Source organism: Peromyscus californicus, unplaced genomic scaffold (assembly GCF_007827085.1).
Source record: "Peromyscus californicus insignis strain IS unplaced genomic scaffold, ASM782708v3 Scaffold_9__1_contigs__length_137607984, whole genome shotgun sequence".
Taxonomy (NCBI): domain Eukaryota; kingdom Metazoa; phylum Chordata; class Mammalia; order Rodentia; family Cricetidae; genus Peromyscus; species Peromyscus californicus.
The window spans coordinates 129,313,347-129,327,885 of record NW_026294617.1 but is presented as its reverse complement, the minus strand read 5'-3'; the positions used below and the strand labels follow the sequence as shown (position 1 = coordinate 129,327,885).

The window sequence follows — 14,539 nt, the reverse complement described above, 5'->3', positions numbered from 1 at the left end:
AGGTTTGAACAGCACCAGCTATGCCGCCCAGCAGAGCTACAACAGGTATGGGGCTGTTCCAGGAAGAGCAGTCAAAGCATTAGCAACATAGGGCCAAGGACACAGGAAATCTTACAGGAAGGATTTGTTTACTGTGAGTTTTCATGCGTCATCGCCGCTTCATGCATGTCTGCATGGAGTCAGGCTCAAGGAAAATTTTTTTTCTGTTTGGCTTTCTTTTTCACATCTTCTTTCTTCCTAGTGAGGAAAATGAAAGCTAAGGGCAATTGGCGTGCAGTCAACCAAGCATTTCCTGCTTTGAATTTCAGTTTTGGATCGTGTGACTCTGGAACCTAAATTAGAGAACTTCCTGCCTTCTGACTGCGCCACCCTCAGAAAAAGAAATCTCTACTTAATTTGTCCTCTGTTGCAATCTGCTCCAGGTCTCAGCAGCGGGTAAGCACCTTCTGGCCACCCGGCTCTCCACCTGCTTGGTTCTCTTTGATCTACAGGGTGAAGCTGTCAGGGTGATCACACTATTCTCATTCATTTCTGCGCTTACTTTAATGAAAATTTCACACATTGCTAAGTTCAGGGAAGAGTGAACTCTAGAACAATCTCCAAATATTTCAGTCACATTTCAACTATGATTTGCTTCATTTAATCAGATTTGCTTTGGAAGAAAAGTATTACATGAGAAGTAGAAGAAATCTATGACTCTTTCCTCTGTTCTCTTCTTTACTTCATTCACAGAGGGAAACATAATCCAGACATCCACATAGATCATTGTCATACTTATTTCTGTGCATCTACTGTGTGCATAATGTATGAATGTAATCTTCAGTATTGCTTTGTGCTAACATTTTATATAGGTGGCACCAGACTTAATTTCTCATGCTTACTTTGCTTTTTAAATTAAAAGAAAATTATTTGACCTTTATCCATGTTTATAATAATGGAGCTAATCCACTGACATAAATTGCTGTTGACTTCAGTGTGCAGATGTGCCAAAATGTGTGTACCTGATCTTCATAAACAGTGCAGGCCTGAATATATTTTCCGCTGAACTTTATGTCACCATCTGGACAATGTCAACAATTTTGTTTATTATTTATTTGTCTTATGGGTATGTGTGTATGCCTGAGTGTTCATATGTGTGCCCATACATGCAGTACCTGTATAAGACAGAAGATAGCCTCAGGCCCCTTGAAATGGGAGTTTTAGGTGGTTGTGAGAGAGCCGGGTCTCTAGAAAAGTGAACCCTGGTCCTCTAGAAGAGTAGCATGTTCTTTTAATCATCGAGCTGTCTTTCCAGCCTCCAACACCAACATTTTTTTAATCTCTGTATCTGGGCCAGCTGTTGGCACTGCTGGATATTTATTCTGATGTGAAATGTATTCAGCACAGAGTCATGTTACAAAATGTTTGTCTCTTTTTCCTGTGCTTCTTACTCTTTTGGGTCAGCACATCTTTCATTTTGCTCTTCACATTCTTGGGCTATTTTTCTTCTGTGTGTTTCATTGTTTCCCTATTCCTCTGCAGGATAGCTTTATAGAATATTTATTATACTTCACCAACTAGTTGTTCTATTGTGTCTTGTTATAAGGCAATCATTTGTTTTCAAAGTCAATTTTATCTTTCCTTTATAGTTTGTATCTTTAGTGTCTTATTTCAGATATCCAGTAATTAAGCTGCCATGCAATGACCACACCAGAAATCCTGCTTATCTGAATGCAACAGGACTGAAGCTAGTCGAAGATAAAACAAATTCTATATACCTCCAGTCTGTTAATCCTTCTCTAGATCTCTTCAGAATTCTAACCCATCACCCATGGACAAAGCTCGCAAAGTATTCTTTTTGTCATACTCCAAAATAAAAATTCTGTCTTAGTTCTGTTAGTCTAGCTGAAGCTTTACTTAATTTTTCAGCATTTCGAGTGGCTGGTGTGTGTGTGTGTGTGTGTGTGTGTGTGTGTGTGTGTGTGTGTGTGTGTACATAGGTGCACGTGTGCCACAGCATTTGTGGAGTTCAGAGGACATCCTGTTGTGCCTCTCTTCCATTTTGTTTGAAGAAAGGTCTCCTGTGCATCGCTGCATACAGCAGGCTACCTGGCTACGTGCTGCTACCTCACTCACATCCTTCAGGGGATTCTCCTAGTTTTGGGTCCCTTTTAGCCATAGGAATGCCGATATTATAGATGAGCACAATTGTGCCTGGATGTACACAAGTTTTGAGAATTTGGACTCTGGCCCTTGTACTTACACGACAGACACTTTTCTCACTGAATCATCTCTCATCCTCTAAGATACCTCTCTGAAGTTAACATGTACAACTCAGGGAAGTGTAATTCTAAATGTCAAGTTTGCTCTTTTGTGCTAATTCTTCTAAATCTTAGCCAGTAATACAATTATTTATCAGACTTCCTATTAATTAGACTGATTGTCTAATGATTTTTAATACATTAAAAACAGTTTATACCACTTTTTTTACGCTAGTAACTGGTGTAATGGCTGTGGCATTAGCTGTCACTGTGGGATTTACATATCCATTGATACTTTTCCTATTTCTGTTATTTCCTTGTGAACTATTTTTTGAATATATTTTTCATCTCTGTCCTCTAATTCATGGGCTGACATATTATAGTCCATGTGTGGTACATAATGTTTTACTGACATGCAGTAATATTCATTTGTTTAAATATAGAATTAGTATGTTCTTGTTACTATAATAAAATATCTCACACAAGCTAACTTTATAAAGGAAACAGGTTCATTTACCTCATAGTTCTAGATATCTAAAGCTATGTTGTCCAGCTATGGTCCATGTCTTCTTTGTTGTACCACATCAAGGAGGATTGTATCATGGTAGTATAATACATGTGCAGAAGATATCAGAATCATAGACAATCTTAGGCTTTTATGACAACTCTCTCATGAAAAATGACTAGGGTTCTGTGAACAATCCCTTAGTTTCCTACAAGGGCATGGTTCTAAATTCACCTATCCATTTCTCACTAAGTCCTGTCTTTTTATTGTTCTATCAGTCAATATCACATTGAGGGCAAAGCTCCCAATACATGAATCTTGGGGTGAATCACACTTAAAACATAACACATGTTGTCTATAACTGTTGTGATTGTAATGATAGACAAGTAATCAAGGTAGAGACTATGTGATCCACAAAGCCTAGATAAGTTATTTGCTATTTGACTAAAATAAAATATTTATTAATTACTAATTTTTGGTTTATATTTTTCTCTAGTCTGGAATTTACTCTGTCAACCAATGTTAAATTTATTTATTTATTTATTTAGAGACAAAGTCTCCTGTGTAATACTGGTTGGACTGGAACTCACTATGTATGTAGACCAGGCTAGCTTTATACTCACAGAGATGTACTTACCTTTGTCTCCTGGGTGCTAGAATTAAAGGAGGGTGCCATTATTCCCAGCCCAGTGTTAAATTTTAACACTATTTATCATTTCTAAAGTATCTGTTTTTCATATATAAATGCTGTTTCTATATCTCTACATCATATATTTTTGGCTTCAAAATACTGTGTTTTAATTGGGTCAGAGGACAATAGAACTCACTGGAACTGAACAAAAACTTGTAACTTAAACTGCTTTATTATACTAGTCCCTCAATCTGTATTTGTTTTTCTATCAGTTGCAGGAACATGGACGTGACAACCAGATTGACATGGACACAGGAACAGATTCTGGGGAAACTACTTGGGAATACATCTTTGACTCTTCTTTATCAGTCTAGAGTTCATCAACTGTGCACTCTTGATATGAGTAAGAGATGCGCTCATCAGAGATCCACAATGACAGTAGTTCACTTGAAGCAAGCTGTTGTGGGTATTTTTATGCTGGAAGAGTTTCCCATTTTACATTCTCATAAGTCAAGTGCTTGTGTTTGGTTTTCATTTAAAGAGAATAACAGCACTGGAATGTCGACTTTACTTTTGAACACAAAAGTAGAAGTCAATGGTACACTTCTGAAGTTTTCCTCTCTTGATGGTTTGTCACTCTCTGTGGATCCAGGAACATACAAACTTCATCTTAATGAGGCACTGATAAAAGAACTCAAACTCAATGCTAAACCTGTCTCTGGATATTTGGAGTGCGAAATTTTCCGAGTTGATGGTATGTACAAAAGGGTAATCTGTCTCTGCATTTGGTACTTGTCTTTGCAGTTCATGCATTATCATTGGTGTGCAAGGACAAGGAAAGGACAAATAAACATTAGTTTATTAGGCAGGACTAAGGACTACAGACTGCTGTGAGCAAAGAATTTAAGATGGATATGTACAAAGATAGAGATGGCCTTGTTGTATCTGCCTCTCTGATGTACCTACCAACATTTTAAACTTGTCTTGATTTATGACTTTCTTTGTTCTGTAAAACTATAAAAATGTGGTAAAACTGCTTCAACATTGGAACATGGAATTTGGGTAACATACATCTGTGTTCCCAGGTCATGGTCAATAAAGTGACTCCAGAATAAACTCTCTCTTATTCCCTTAAAACAAAAAGACAGAGGTGGGGATGAAGGTCGGGACAGGAGAGAGGAGAGGAGAGGAGGGGTGGGAGAGAGAAAGGAAGGTGACAGCAGAGAGAAATTTTGACTTTATGATTGCAAAGAGATTCATGGTTTTCTTCTCTTCCTCTCAGGGGGTTGCCAACTTGAACTCTTAGTTGGGAAGGCCAGGGTTATACAAACAGAGCAGCCCTGTTTAGGAAAGAGACTTGACCACAGAGAACCAAACAAGTCAGGGAGCTTCCTATGCTGTGCTTGTTTTCTGTAGGTGTTAAGAATGATCCAGGCTTCATAAAGAAGATGTTGACCGTCCAACAGTAAGTTTGGTCTTTGACCTACCTTTTATTCATTATATTTAGATTAATTGTAGTAACAGTGCTAACAATAAATTAGTAAGAAAAACAAAAAATCATATTACTTGGAATGATAAAAAGTTGTTATTGACAGATTCCAGTTAATATAAAAACAAAACCTCCCTTTTCCAATTTATAGATATGAATATATTTTTATTTACCCTTAATATATTTATTGCACATAATCACTAACTTTCAGTGTTGATATATCTCAAAGATTTGTGTTTTCAGGTTAACAATGACTTGGTACAGGTTAAGATTTAACACAGGTGGTAGTGGTGCATGTCTTTAATCCCAGAACTTAGGAGTCAGAGGCAGGTGGATCTCTGTGAGTTCAAGGCCAACATGGTCTACAGAGTGAGTCCCAGGACAGCAGGGCTACACAGTGAAACCCTGTCTCAAAAAACCAAAAAAAAATTACTCCAATATATAAATATAGTTTATTTAGGTGCAAAATATTTAATCCAGGATGTTTATATTTAGGGTGCTATACATAATATATTATAAAGCTACTATTGAAATAAGTGTGTAGCTAAACTCATCCCTAAAATGGAAGAACCAGATGCTCTAGGGTAACTACAGTGCTTTGTGCAAGATCTGCTGTTGTATTTAATTCCTGCATTCTAAATAGGTACCGAGGAAGGTTACTATCTGCTCTCAGAGTCTACAGGCCCAAAAAAGACTTGGTTTCAGAAGTTCGTATTCTCTTGGTGGGTCCAGTAGGTTCTGGAAAGTCCAGCTTTTTCAATTCAGTGAAGTCTGCTTTCCAAGGCCACCTAACTCGCCAGGCCATTGTGGGGTCTGACGAAACCAGCATTACCAAACAGGTAAGTTACCTGAGGATTTGCAGAAGATTACAATTTACAGGTTACAATGAATGTATTTGTTCACGTCTTTGTAATTTTCTCTCAGACATAATCTTCTTCCTAATCTACAATTAAATACTAAATAATTAAGTAAAATAGAAAAAACATTGCATCAGAATTATCTCTATTCAATAATATTATCTAGAGAAGCATTTTGCTTTTTACAGATCCAAGAATTAGTTATATAAAAAACACCTTTTGGTGCTTACTGCAAATATATAATAAGACTATAACATCAGTTTATCATTGGTTCTGTATTTCATAGCTCAAATGTTTCTAAGACTTTCATGAATTGTATCGTGTGTCTTATGTGGATTTATTTCAACATGTCAGTCTAGTCTGAGAAGTCCAATTAAGATGCTACAACAACAATTGGATTTATTAAGCATTAACTTAAATGCTTCAGCACCCAAACTGTTGTGATATCATAGACAGGTTCTGTACTTCCTAGCAGAGTACAGTGTTAAGCCATTTCCTGTACCCATATGGAAGAACTATGACTACATAGCAGTTTTGAATACTGAAGAAATTTATGTTTTTCAGGCTTCATGTGGTGATACTTGCCTGTAACCCCAACTCTTGGGAGGCTGAGCTAGTGGGGATCATGCCAGTTTCAGGCCATTATATTAATACATTAGCTAATTTCTCTTTTTCATTTTGTCTTGAATGCTAACAAATATACTTTAACTCAATGTTTTTTTTTTTCAGTACAGAATATATTCTGTTAAAGATGGAGAAGGTGGGAAAACACTCCCATTTATGCTGTGTGATTCAATGGGGCTGGATGAGAGAGAAGAAGCAGGACTGTGCATAGATGACATATCTCATATCTTAAAAGGCTGTGTACCAGACAGGTATCAGGTAAGATTTCTTACCACCTCAAGACACTTAAAATTGTTTCGTTGCATCTTTACCCTACAAGACTATTTGAACTGCCATTATGTGATTCCAACATGAGTTCTACTATACTTTAAATAAATAGATATTTATGAGAGAAAGGTAAAGAGATGGTCCTTATAGTCTGTGCCATTGAGACATAAAACTAAATGGCAAGACTTGACTTACCTGAATTCCAGGAGACATTCATAAGACTGTACTGTTTACATGACTCTTTTACATTTTTGTTTGTGAGCCTAGCCTTTAATGGCTGAGCTGTCTCTCCAGCCCTACATGTTTCTTTCAATACTGTAAACTGTGAATGAAGAAGCCATTTAAATAGTTAAACCAGTGGTAGTTTAATTTTGTACATGTTTGGTTTAACTATGCATAGAAGATATTAGAATACTTGTCTGTTGTCTGCTGATGTATTCCACAAGAGCAAGGCAGTGCCACGACATGCCTGGACCCATATTAGACGTGTACCAATGAAGGAAGGTATGTAATTTTTTGTAGCTAGAGTTTTCCTGCCTGGCCCACAGTCAGGACAAATCTCTGTCACTCGCCAGTCCCACAGCCGCTCGGACCCAACCAAGTAAACACGGAGATTTATATTGCTTAAACCGTTTGGCCTAATGGCTCAGGCTTCTAGCTATCTAGTTCTTACATCTTAAATTAATCCATTTCTATAAATCTATACCTTGCCACATGGCTCGTGGCTTACCGGCGTCTTCACATGCTGTTTGTCATGGCGGCGGCTGGCAGTGTCTCCCTTTCCCTTCCTGTTGCCTTAATTCTCCTCTCTGTTAGTCCCACATATACTTCCTGCCTGGCCACTGACCAATCAGTGTTTTATTTATTGACCAATCAGAGCAACAGATTTGACATACAGACCATCCCACAGCAATTTTTTTTTTTTTTTTTGGTTTTGTTTTTTGAGACAGGGTTTCCCTGTGCAGCTTTGTGCCTTTCCTGGAACTCACTTGGTAGCCCAGGCTGGCCTCGAACTCACAGAGATCTGCCTGGCTCTGCCTCCTGAGTGCTGGGATTAAAGGTGTGCGCCACCGCCACCCGGCACATAATGCTTTTTTAAGCCTTCAATTTTAAATATATGAAATGTGAGAATTAATACTGCCTGTGTCCTAGCATATCTGAGAATATTAGGTGAATGATCTACTCCTAGTGCTCACAGAGTTAATAATTTAGCACCTTTCTTTTAGGTATGGAATGTGATGGAATTGGCTTCAAAGATTGACTATGTACGCACTTTCATTTGAAATTACTTATTACAATATAATTTGTTCTAGACACAAAGAGAATAACTGAAAAAAATCCACTGTTAATTAAGAGTGCAGGATTTATTTTCAAGAGACAGTCTAGTTTGGGAAAGGAAGTACAAAATTTCAGGAGTGAAGAGAGCAGAAGGAGAGAAAAGTCAGATCGCGAAGACCCTCAGTTTTCATATCAGAGAACCAGTCAGTTCAGTTCAACATTGAACACACACACACACACACACACACACACACACACACACACACACACACACAGTACACACTTATAAATGTTTACTATGTTTTGCAATCTGTTTTCTCAGGAACAGAAAGATCATTGTCTTGTTTGTGGTAGGGAGACGCTAACTTGGAAGCTGGTATTTCTCTAGTTTCACTTCGTCTTACTTTGCCTTGAAAAATTAAGAAGAAATCATAGTCTTTAAGTTTGAATGTCATTTCATTCTCTTTTCTCCGTCTGCCTCAGTCCTTTTAAGCATGCAAAATTCTGAAAGAGGAATATTAAATGATCCATAGCACATCTTAATGCTATTTGCTTCTGGAGATAGAAGATTTAAGTCAGATTTTATTATTTGAATTTTTCTTTCAATAATTACAGTGGCTAATCATCATTTTTATCAGAACAATAAAGTCATTTGTCTTGAAGAAAACTATAGTGAGATCTGCAATGAGAAGCAGGCAGGAAGGAAGCTATAAATAAGAAACCAGGGGAAGACACTGGGGAAAGAAGAGGAGGAGCAGTTGTGGTTTCCGCTGTAGAAACTGAACAGTCTCTGAAAAGTGAATATCAACTTGTTTTTCTATCCAGTTCAACCCGTGTAAGCCGATTAAGCCAAAGCACTCCACTTCCGTCACCTCTCCACCACTGAAGGAAAGGATTCACTGTGTGGCTTATGTCTTAAACATCAACTCTGTTAACACCCTGTCAGAGAAAATGGTGGCAAAGCTCAAAGAAGTCCACAAAGATGCAGCAGACTGTGGTAAGTCTCATTGTATAAACATTGAAAACTTAGAAATAAACATGATTCATAGAAAGCTATAAAGGGACTGGTGAGGAGTCTCATGTCCTGTTCCCTTTGGAAGTGTCTTAAGCTCCATGTTAGTGGCAAGTGCAGAAGGCATCACTGAAAGACTTGACTGAGAGCCATCTTGTGTGTTCGCCCTCAGAACTGAGCAATAGGCTATCGTCATCCATATATCTCTAGTAAAATGCTTTCTTTCTTATCTTTTACCCATTTTCTGATTGATTTATTTGTATGTTTTCTTTAATGTTGAATTTTAAGATATCCCTTATTTTAGGCAGTGTTCTATTGCTGTGAAGAGACACCATGACCATGGCAACTCTCATAAAGGAAAACGTTTAACTGGGGTTTGCTTACAGTTTCAGAGGTTTAGTCCACTGTCATCACGGTGGAAAGCATGGCAGCGTGCAGGTAGACATGGTGCTGGAGAAGGAGTTGAGACTTCTCTACATCTCAATTGGGAGAGAGAGACTCTGGGCCTGTCTTGGACTCTTGAAACCACAAAGCTCACCCCCAGAGACATACTTCCTTTAACAAGGCCACACTGCCTAATCCTTCCAAACAGTGCCACTCCCTAGTGATTAAGCATTCAAATCTATGAGCCTATGGGGGCCATTTTTATTCAAATAACCACATCTCTAAATCTAAAATCTGAGTCACTGTCAGACATATGGTTTGCCAATAATTCTCCATGTCAGTATCTATATTATTTGTTTGGTTTTTCATTATCATTAATTTTGGTCCTGTCATCTCTCTTTCCTTCAGGGACTCTTATGGCATGAATACTAGGTCTTTTACCATAGACACCCTGTTTATTTTTTCTGCATATCTAATGGACATTATATATACTTAATATAACTGTGTATGAAAACATCTCTAAAACAGTGGTGCATTTAGGATATGATTGAGTTAGAGAAGTGCTAAGATTTGAAGGTAGTTTTTAAGGACATATGACATTATAGCACCATGAAGTGATGTTTACTGAAACTGACTTTAAGAGGAGCCCTCCTCAGGGTAGAAGACACCAACTGATTGTCCATTTCCAAAGTGTCAGAACTGAAAATAAACATACAAGTAGCATTATAAGAACTGAACAGGTGACATTTTGGAATATATATGTATATGCATATATATGCATATATATGTATATATGTGTGTGTGTGTGTTATTGCATAAATGCAATAACAGTAAAAAACAAAAATGAAGCTATGAATTTGAAGGAGAGCAGGGAGGGGTACATGGAAGCATTTCCAGGGAGGAAAGGGAAGGGAGAAATGTTGTACCCAAGTTATAATCTCCAAGGAGAGAGGGAGGAGAAAGAGGGCACAGAGTTAGTTTTGAAGACAGCAGGTCTGCATGCTTGAGGGAGAAGGCAGCAAGATCTCAGCTGAACTTTGGGTCAGTGTAGCTTTCTGGGAGCACCCTTCCTCTCTTTGTCTCTCTTCAGGCGTTTCTCTTCAGTTCAATGGTGCAGTAGCCATGTTCCCCACTTTAAAAGAATACTAAGTTTCCAAGCTTGCTGTGAGTTTAGGTATCTCTCCAAGCAAGCTCTCCTTCTATGAGGAAATGACATTTGGAAGAAGATCAGGCTCAGATTTAGTGGGGATATTTCATATCCAACTCTCCAAATCATCTTATAGAGAGCATTGTTTATAAGCACATTTAAAAACTATCTTGATGGGGAAACCCACAGAGACAACTGACCAGAGCTCATGGAAGCTCATAGACTCTGGACTGACAGCTGGGGGACCTGCATGAGATCAAATGTCAGCGGGCAAAGGCCCTCTGAATGTGGGCAACAGTTGTGTGGCTTGGGCAGTTGGTGGGGCCCCTTGCAGTGGGACCAAAATTTATACTTAGTGCATGAACTGACTTTTTGGAGCCAGTTCCCTATGGAGGGATACCTTGCTCAGCCTTGATGCAGTGGGGGAGGGGCTTGGTCCTGCCTCAACTTGATGTGCCAGACTTTGTTGACTCCCTATAGGAGGCCTTACCCTTTCTGAGGAGTGGGTGGGGAGTGGGGTGGGGGGAGGTGGGAGGGGAGCAGTGCTGTGGGATGTTCTGGACGCTGTGAATGTGTTGCCCTGATTGGTTGATAAATAAAATGCTGATTGGCCAGTAGCCAGGCAGGAAGTATAGGCAGGATAAGCAGACAAGGAGAATTCTGGGAAGAAAAAAGCTGAGTCAGGAGATGCCAGCCCGGCTGTACAGGGAGCAGCATGGAATGGCACACAGGTAAAGCCATGGAACACGTGGTGACATATAGATGAACAGAAATGGGCTGAGTTTAGTGTAAGAGCTAGTCAGTAGTTAGCCTGAGCTAATGGCCATGCAGTTTTAATTAATACAAGCTTCTGTGTGTTTGCTTGGGGGACATGAGTAGGAGAGATTTGTCCCAACCACCAGCTGGCTGGGACACAGGAAATCTTCCTCTCTCCTTCAGCTATGGAGCAGGAGGAGGGTAGGGTGGGGGAACTGTAGTTGGTATGTAAAATGAAAAAAAAAAAAAAACTTTGAAATAAGTAAAAAAAATTAAAAAAGCATAAAAAAGAAAAAAAAAGAAGAAAACCTATCTTGATTATATTCCTATAACAATGACGTCTATTTGATACAGGTGTTGGACAAGTAGCCTTGCTTACTAATGTGAATAACTGTGATGAAGTTCTCGATGACAGTTTTTTAAACATGGCAGAAAATATGACTTCTCAAAGCCAGGTAAAGAGCGATGTTTACAATCAGGTGATAGAGCGACAGAATCACAGCCATGTGTCTGTCCACTCTCTTTTCCTCTCTCTCCCTCATCACCACTGTGTGTGTGTGCGTGGGCATGTGCACGTGTGTGTGTGTGTGTGTGTGTGTGTGTGTGTGTGTGTGTGTGTGTGTGTATGTATACGTGTATGTGTGTGTTCATAGGTGAACTGAGAATTAGGTCAAGGTGAGTTTGTTTCTGTAGGCCTGTGATGTCAGACACTCAGGAAGCTGACATAAGATGGCGAGTTCAAGGCCTGTTTGGGCTACAGAGTGAATTCAAGACCATATCTCAAAATGAAAAGCAAAAAGGGGCTGTAGATATAGCTCAAGGAGAGCTTACTTGCCAAGAGTAGGGGAGGCCTTGAGTTCGGTCCTCATTAGCACATATAACTGGATTGCTTTTTCAGTTTGTTGCAGTTTGTATTTCATTTTAATAATTATCCATAATTTACATAGATACAATTGTATTCTGAAGAGGATTTGCCAAGCCATTACCTTTTCAGCGTCTCTCCTTAACTGTATTTAATATTCAGTCAAATTTCTAGTATGAAATACTTCATATATTTATACATACATATGTTTCACAAATATATTTTTTACATAAAATGAATTTTAAATATATTTTCCACAGGTCAAGAATGTACAAAACATGCTAAATATTCCTATAGCTAATATCTTGATGGTTAGTAATTATGCTTCGGAGCGATCGTTGGAACCTATGAAGGATGTCCTGATCCTTGCTGCACTCAGGCAGATGTTGCGGGCTGCAGATGACTCCTTAGAAGACTTGCCTCCTGAGGAAACTGGTAACCTGGCTCCTCTTGAAAGCACTTGTGTCTTTTGGAAAACCATCAGCTGTACTTCAGTGGGGTGGCTGGGACCCACTTACCTAGCCCTGAACTGTGTTGCAGTATGTGCTCACTCCCACCTTAGACTGTCTTGTTTTGGAGGAATGGCCCAGTCTTCTGTGACATTAGTTACCCTTCTTAGCCAAAACCTGAATTTCCCTAGGAGAGTTAGTCTGCTGACAGCTTCTTTGAGACTTTACCTTTGTTAATGGTGATGTTCTGTTTTTTTTTTTTTAACAGCATAAGCTAATGGCTCCTTCAACAGCTAATCATGAATCAAAAATGAAGATGAAACCTGAGAAGTGGAGAGGAGAGAGATGCCCTACAACAAAAATGCTTCCATATGCCTGTACCTACTACAGTCTAATATCTTGATGTCTTTGCTTTTAGTTCTCTAGCATATTACGCAATTCTGTGTATTCTAATCAATTGCACAGTGATTACAAAATTATATAGATATCTGCTATTCTAAATAGAGTGTAAGTTCTTCGAGAAACAGGCCTTGGATTTGCCTTTCTAGTCACAGAGCTCAACACAACTTCTGGTAAATCTTCCGGATACTCACAATGACTCTTCTGCACCACTTTCTCTAGCTTGATGATTTACTTAGACATCTACTCCATATAGATGGGAAGACACAAAGAGTAAGAGCTGGAAAGAGATCAAGAAAATAAGTGTCAAGAGGGTGTTACTTATCTCTGCTTGAAAACATGGATGCCTCTAAACCATTTAAATTAATTAAAGAGAGCCAATATTTGTTAGCAACTTTGTTAATTACATTAATGTTTTAATTTCATGAAATAAAGTCTATTCCTGTAATGTTTCCGTGCTTGTTTTTAATCAACTGAATTCCAAAACATCATGGCTGTGTCTCCAAAGAGGAACTATTGAGAGATGAAATCTTACTAGTCAACATGGAAGATTGTCGTGCAAGTCCTCCAGATGATCCTCAAGTCTTCCTGGCAGTTGTCTAAGTTAGGACTATTGTTAAAGAAAGTTAAATCTTATAATTTTTTTTATAAATCTTAATAATTCTTCAAATTTTCAGTTTTCTTTCTTTTAAATATTTTATTATTTGGGTAAATATTTATTTTATTTTTTAACTATGTGCATATGTGTACGTCTATGTGTAGGTATTTACACATGAGTGAAGGTGTACATGGAGGGCAGAGGTGTCAGATCTTTTGGAACTGCAGCAGGGGGTCATGAGCCATCTAATGTGTGTGCTGGGAAGTGAAAGGGTCCTTTGCAAAGGCAGTGTGCACTCTTGAACCGACGAGCAGTCTCTCTAGCCCCTCAGTTTTGGTTTGTTTTGGTTCAATAGATTCCTGCATTCTGACAGTCTATCTTACCTTCAACCAGGTTATTCTTCAGGTTATTTCTGGATACTAAGCAGACAAAAATTCCTTTTGGATAGGTATGAACAAGTGGATTTTCCTAAAGTAGTGTTTCAAGGGAAGTTGCACTTTTAGGAATGTTCATGAAGATACAGAGTTTTAGGAATGATCTGGTTTCTGGTTTTATTTCTTCTCTCATTACATAAGAACTTAATAATCATGGCTGCATGAATGATATGCATGAGCATGTGACCAAGACTACAGCCAAGACATGGGGATGGGGAGACTTATGGCTAGCTCATGGGAGGAACAATGGGGCCACAATCTAACCTCCCATACCTCAACTGAGTAAAGCCAGGTTAACCTCTAGATGGGGCTCTTGAAAGCAACCTACCACAGGAGCCTCTCTTCTTTTCTCTTAAGTTCTCATCCATAAAACTGCTCTAAGCTACTTTCTAAGACTCCCCTGTCTATGGTGTGTGACATCCATTCTTTACGTTCTCAAGACAAAGGACCTGAAAGCCAATGATCTGGGGTGTCTTTGATGGCCATTTTTCTTCTAATTTTGAGATTATAACATAATTACATCATTTTCTCCTTCCCTTTCCTCCCTCTAAGCCCTCCTGTGTACTCCTCCTTGCTCTTTTTTGAAATGTATGGCCTTATTTTTCAT

The 14,539-nt window shown here is 38.7% G+C and overlaps 1 protein-coding gene across 1 annotated transcript; it reads left to right on the top strand.

Annotated features, from left to right (window-relative positions):
• Window positions 1-217: 217 nt before the first annotated feature.
• Ifi44l (interferon induced protein 44 like) lies at window positions 218-13,352 on the top strand. Its single transcript, XM_052730761.1, has 9 exons — window positions 218-435; window positions 3,649-4,130; window positions 4,793-4,841; window positions 5,509-5,704; window positions 6,452-6,604; window positions 8,717-8,888; window positions 11,545-11,645; window positions 12,313-12,487; window positions 12,770-13,352. Exons 2-9 carry the CDS (start codon window positions 3,659-3,661, stop codon window positions 12,772-12,774), a joined length of 1,323 nt encoding a protein of 440 aa, XP_052586721.1. The 5' UTR covers window positions 218-435; window positions 3,649-3,658; the 3' UTR covers window positions 12,775-13,352.
• Window positions 13,353-14,539: the final 1,187 nt, after the last annotated feature.

Coding starts and splice junctions, on each gene's coding strand:
- Ifi44l (XM_052730761.1), top strand. CDS start 3,659: ATGGACGTGACAACCAGATTGACATGGACACAGGAACAGATTCTGGGG. Junction 4,131..4,792: donor CGAAATTTTCCGAGTTGATG/GTATGTACAAAA, acceptor TGTTTTCTGTAG/GTGTTAAGAATGATCCAGGC. Junction 5,705..6,451: donor AAACCAGCATTACCAAACAG/GTAAGTTACCTG, acceptor TTTTTTTTTCAG/TACAGAATATATTCTGTTAA.